This window comes from Cyprinodon variegatus, unplaced genomic scaffold (genome assembly GCF_000732505.1).
Source record: "Cyprinodon variegatus isolate N-32 unplaced genomic scaffold, C_variegatus-1.0 Scaffold176, whole genome shotgun sequence".
In the NCBI taxonomy this organism is placed as follows: domain Eukaryota; kingdom Metazoa; phylum Chordata; class Actinopteri; order Cyprinodontiformes; family Cyprinodontidae; genus Cyprinodon; species Cyprinodon variegatus.
In genome coordinates this window covers 524,118-530,117 of record NW_015150629.1, presented here as the reverse complement: position 1 = coordinate 530,117, position 6,000 = coordinate 524,118, and the positions used below count along the sequence as shown (strand labels likewise).

The 6,000-nt window shown below is 36.9% G+C and overlaps 1 protein-coding gene across 3 annotated transcripts in view; it reads left to right on the top strand.

The window, feature by feature from the left end:
• The window catches only part of dnajc6 (DnaJ heat shock protein family (Hsp40) member C6), a 58,123-nt gene that overhangs the window by 32,342 nt on the left and 19,781 nt on the right, over positions 1-6,000 (top strand). For all 3 annotated transcript variants that reach the window (XM_015378681.1, XM_015378680.1, XM_015378679.1), the window contains 2 exons: positions 3,923-4,045; positions 5,619-5,752. In XM_015378681.1, the coding sequence (XP_015234167.1) occupies positions 3,923-4,045; positions 5,619-5,752 (257 nt within the window). The remainder of the gene's footprint in view (positions 1-3,922; positions 4,046-5,618; positions 5,753-6,000) is intronic.

Genomic DNA, 6,000 nt, shown 5'->3' with positions numbered 1-6,000 from the left:
TGCAGTGGTTTATTTTAAAATAAACCTTTGGGTTAAGTTGTCGCAAGCAGGTTTTTCTTGTGTTTCTTGTAAATTTGGTCTTAAATTTTTATTTCAAGTGGCATTAAAAAGTCTTAAAAAGTCTTGAATTTAACTTGCCTTATGCTGTAGGAACCCTGTAACTACTATCCTCAACTAGGTTGTATTTTTATGTTGAGGACCTCGGGAAGACTAGAAAGGCTGCATTCTGAAAGCAACAACTTTAACTATCATTTCGGCAGTTCAAAGTGAGGCCAGGAAAAGTACCAAGTCTCTTTCCCTCTGTATTAAGTAGAATAAAGCAGCATTGCCCCTCCTGCACCTTTTGTTGTGCAATGGCAGTTTGCTCTCTGAAAGATGGCACCTACATATCCCACCTTTTTGCTTGCAAGTCACAAAAAGTTCAATCATGATGTGAAATTTAAAGGAGCCCCATTCATCACTTCTGCTAAGGTAATAGTTGTCAGGATTTGGTTGTTGTTTGAGGACCCAAATGCAGAGGCAGGGAGGGAGAGGTGAGTTTCTTGATGATTTAATAAACTCTTAACAAACAACAGAGGCAGGAATCCAAAAATCCAAAAAGTCAAACGTGGAAAAAAAAGTCAAACAAACCAGAAACCATGGAGACATCAGGGGAACAAACAATCTCGACGAAGAAGACTCAGTGAGACGGAGTTGGAGGAATTTAGAAGAGGAACCAGCACTGAGGAACTGCACAAAGAGTGTATTTATGAGAGACTGAAACAAAGAGAGGACTAACAAGCAGATTGGGAGCAGGTGAGAACAGAGCAGACAGGATAGGAGCTAGGTAAAAAGGAGAACACAAGAGGGCGGCAGAGGGCAACAAATAAAAACCTGAAAACTGAAAAATAACCAGAGAACACAACAAAATAAGAATTAAACCACTAAAACTAGAAAACATGGAGCAAAGTAAAACTGAAAACTCAAAAGAAAACATAACAGAACCAAGACTGACAATAGTATTTTACAGCTGCAGATAAAAAGCTAGAAGTAACATGACTTTTAACAAACTGGTCATACTGTAGGCCTTAAAAAAACAAAAAAATTGCTTCACTTATAAAAATCAGCTTGTAAGGCTCACTTTATAATTAGCAGAATGGAAAAAAGGTGTTGCACCCTAACCTTGTTATCTACTGTTTATAATATCTAATGAAAACAAATTGAAAATAAATGTTTTAAAGACATGGAGCATGAATGAGAATTATCGCTGTTGTGCTTTACAAGAAAGTAAGATAATCACATTATTCGTTTACATTTTTTGCATTTAATACTCTGATATCTTGTTTTTATTCAAGGTCATAATATGAAAATCTTATAGCAGTTTTTCTTTTCTTCATTCAGTCTTGTTGCTCACCATAACATAGGTTTTTTTTAAATCACCGTAATACTATCTAAACCTACTAATTACTTATGTGGGATATTCTAATGTCTTTCTTGTTTTCCAGTGAGCAGTTTAGAAATAATCCTATGGTTAACATTTCATCCTGCACCTTGAAAGTTATGAGTCATGGATTATTATTTGGATGTTGAAGACTGTACTGCTCTATGATGCAGTCTAGATTCCAGTTGTAACTCTATCAGAAATGATAATTTCCTGGAAAAAACTTGGGATAGATTTAAAACCTAACTGCTAATATGGGACAGAAAGAATAAAGATGAACAGTTAAAAGGTACTAATAGACAATCAAACAAAAATCATAAAATTTCAATTAACGCCAAACAGAGTTAATATCAGCCACAAAGTCAGATAAACAAGGCTTATTGAACATTAGATCTCTGTTAGCAAAATCCTTTTTAAATCAATGATTTAATTTCTGATCATAATCATGTTGAGGTCTTTAACAGAAATTTTGTTAAATTAATTAAAGAGGCACATATTCTCATAGTGTTGATTCCTCCGAACTATAATTTTCTTTGTCAGAGGGGGTGAAAGGTTATCTCGAGCCTCCCCTTCATCGGTAAGTTTATTGAAAAGGCTGCATTTTAGCGACTAAGAACCTTCTAAACAATGACTAGTTTCTTGATCGTCTTCCAGTAAGGCTTCCATGCTAACCACAAAACAGAGACTGCGCTTGTCTAGATGTTCAGTGATATCTGTACTAATGCAGACTGTGGAGGGATCACAGTAGTGGTATTATTTGTCCTCAGTGCAGTGTTGGACACTGTTGATCACTTGATTTTTTTAGTGCGCCTGGGAAACTGGGCCAGTCTTTCTGGTGCTACACTGGACTGATTTAAATCCTACCTAAAGTACCGGGTGTTTTTATGTCAGTAGGTTACTTTACATCAGAGACCACAAAAATCCCATGGATTTCCCCAAGGATCCATTCGGCCCCTTGTATTCAATATCTACCATCTCCTCCTAACTCAGCTCATGATAAACAACAACAAACATTACAGTAACTATGGAGATAACTCACAGCTATTCATTGCTATGTCACCAGGAGACTATAAACACATTCAAACGCCGGATAAATACACAGAAGAATTCAACACATGCATGTGCTAAATTTTTATTCAGCTAAATTGAAACAAAACTGTCGTGATAGTTTCATAACGACAGTAAAAAAAAGTCTGCATTCTATCACCTAAGGAACATCTGCAGGATTAAAGGACTAATGACTCATTGGGATCCTGGAAAAACCAAATCATGTGTTCATCTGAAGTAGGGTTGTCAAAAGTATCGAAACTCAAAAAAGTATCTCAAAAACTCAAAAAGGTACAGTGCCGTCACCAGTGGCACCTAAGCAGTCATTCATCTAAAGTGCAGAATAGAGGACAATACACTTTCAGAACACTGTGTGATTGAATAATTCTGTGCTCTTTTCAGTTTCAGACTTTTTTTTTGTAAGAGGTGCAGCTGCTGAGAATTATTTTTGTTTCTTAACTGGTTTGGCTAGTGTCATTGTTATGTGTTGACAGCATAGCCAAGGAAGGAACACTTAATTTGAATTTTATACGTTTTTTATCAAGCTTGCTTAATATTATGCACAGCATACTGTACAACCTTTATTGTGTTTATTTATTGTATTTTATTTAATAATGAAAATATTTCTGTAGACTTTTGGAGTCTTTGTTTTTATCCTTGTGGTATCGAAAATGGTATCGAGTATCGAATATTTTCCTTAGTATCGGTATCGAGTTGAAAAGTTTAGTATCGTGACAACCCTAATCTGAAGTCAAACTAGTCACTGTAATAGTATCTTAACAGGTCTGCCTAAAAAGCAGACCTGTTAAGCTGCAGTTGATCCAGCATGCTGCTGCCAGCATCCTCACCAAAACTCAAAAAGTTAAACACATCACCCCAGTTCTAAAGTCCTTCCACTGACTTCCTGAAAATTGTAATTCTTTGATCAATCCTTGATGGTAATAAGACGTTCTTTTTTTCTTAATTTTTTTTTACCATATGAGATTTTTCTAAATCTACTCACTATGATATATCATTATCTAAATACTTCAGCTGAGCAATTTAAATACTCTGTTCTCTTCACAAAATCCTTAATTAATGACAATCAGCTCTTTTCTGCAACTAGATCTAAATAAAAAGTTAAAGCCTGCTGTAGAGCTTTCACTATAAAAGAGTTCCACCTTACAGCTGATAAAGATTAAAAAACAGTGGTTTACAAATGCATGGAAGTCGTATTTGAGGCAGATGACTCATCTTGACAACTGGTCTGTTATTTGTTCTGCACTGCAGTTTTTCACCTGCACTTTCTCCACCTCTCATCCATTTTTTCCCCTCAACTGTCCACCCTCTATCTTCTTTCCTTCTGGTTCAGTTGTTTTTCTTCATGTGCTCATTTTCTTCATCTCTTCTAAACTAACTCTCCCTGCTCCTTTGTTCTTGTTTTTTTCCTCCTCACTTTCTAAAACCCTTTTCCAGGTGTCGGAGTGCAACTGGCCTTCACGCCAAGCTCCCAGCCTTCACAACCTCTTTGCTGTGTGTAAGAACATGCACAACTGGCTCAAACAGAACCCAAAGAATGTGTGCGTCATCACCTGCTCGGTAAGATGCTCCTGATCATTTTCATGATTCACTTGGATCATGAACACCTCTATGTATAACTACAGCTTTAGAGGTTATTTGGAAGTAATACTAAAAACGGTTCCTTTTAACAAGGCAGTAAAAACGTTGCCTTTAAACCATTTTTCCAAGTTTTCAGTGAAGCTGCCATTCTGCTCTACAGTAATTCAGGAACAAGAAATACTGACGTGTGGTGAGAGATGTTGTTGCCTAGTCGCTGAGGTTTGGTATTGGCTTGGCAAACTTCTCCTTCTTGCATAATCCCCCTCTGAATTGGTTCCTCTTCAAAAACAGGTCCTATTGCATCATGTCTCAGAGATGATTGCAATTCACTGCAATTAACTGAGAGAAAACAGTGATAATTAAATTGAGGTCAGCGTTATAATAAATGCTGGTGTAAAGAATCCAGCTCACAAGATGACACCATAAAATGAAAATTGAGACAAAATAGCAACAATATTTGGTAGAACTTTTCTAAGTGGACTAAAAGTTTGATAAACTGTTTTTAAGAATCTCTGTTTGGTGTAGAATTACTTTGTTCAGATTCAATCAATTATAGTATTTTTAGATTTCCAACAAAAAATGTTCGGATTCTGTCCAGAACCTGTCGTGTAGCTTTACAACAGCAGGACTAGAGATGTCCCGATCCAGGTTTTTGCACTTCCGATCCGATACCGATATTGTTTTTGGACTTCCGATCCGATACCGATACTGGCCGATACCAGCCTATCCGAGCATGTATTTAAGTTTAAGTTAAAGTATTGAGCCTTAGTTGTAAGACTCATGTTGAAAAGGGTTTTAGTACTCTTAATAACATCTAGCCAGCTAAATTAGGTGAGATTGAATAAAACACAATGCTTGGTAACAACAAACTTACCTGTTTATTAAGAGATAAACACAAACTGGACAAAATTATGAATAGCAATCTGAAATTGCACAGTGAACAGTAAAACCGTAAACAGTTAAAGGTGCAAGTATTACTGTAAGTTTTAATAAAAATGCAAAACAGGGAAACACTGGCGCAAAATAGTGGAATGGATCGTTTCAATCGGCAAAACTGGAAAATACGGACCGGATTTTTTTTTAAAAATTGGATCGGCAGTCTGGATCGGCATTTTACATGCCGATACGTGGATCGGATCGGGACAAGCCAAAGCAGGACACTAAGAAAGAGATGCCAACTTTAGAGTTGTTAGCAAATATGAATTGCAATATTGAACCTGTTTCTGGTTTAAACATGTTTGAGATAATCAGAAATGTTTCCACTGTGAAAGTAGCAGAAAGGCATTATGAAGAACCAATTTTGACCAGTTATGACTGGTACCCATCATTTAAAAAATATTTAGTTTTAGCAGAGTCTGAATTCAGAACTATATCCAGTTCTGAAGATCATAATGTTAATTTGATACTTTGTCTGTTTACTTTTTCAGTTCATTAAACTTGATTAAACCCATGAATGATTGGCTTTTTAACTGTTTTAGCAAATAATAAAGACTAATTTTAAGGGGGTAGTAATTTTGGAAGCTGATTTAACATCTGCTTTGTATGCATACAGAATGGCCGCGCTCCCTCCGGGGTTTTGGTCTGTGCCATGTTCTGCTTCTGCCACCTCTTCAGCCACCCAGTTCCTGCCATGCAGCTGCTCAGCGCCAAGAGACCAGGCTCCGGACTCTGGCCCTCACACCGCAGGTTTGGATCCATGAGCACAGAGAGGCAGAAAGAGAAAACAGAACTAGCACAGAGAGGAGAAAAAAACAAACATCGGTTTGACTCATTATGCTGCGGCTCTCTGTAGCTTAGACCTAAAATAACTGAAACTTTAATGATGTTTTGGTTCGAAGTGCAGATTTTGAGAAATTAGCCAGACATGTCAACCAAATGAGATGCATTGTGCACAATGCTTGCCGGGTTCTCATTATAGCAGTTTTTTTTTGGAC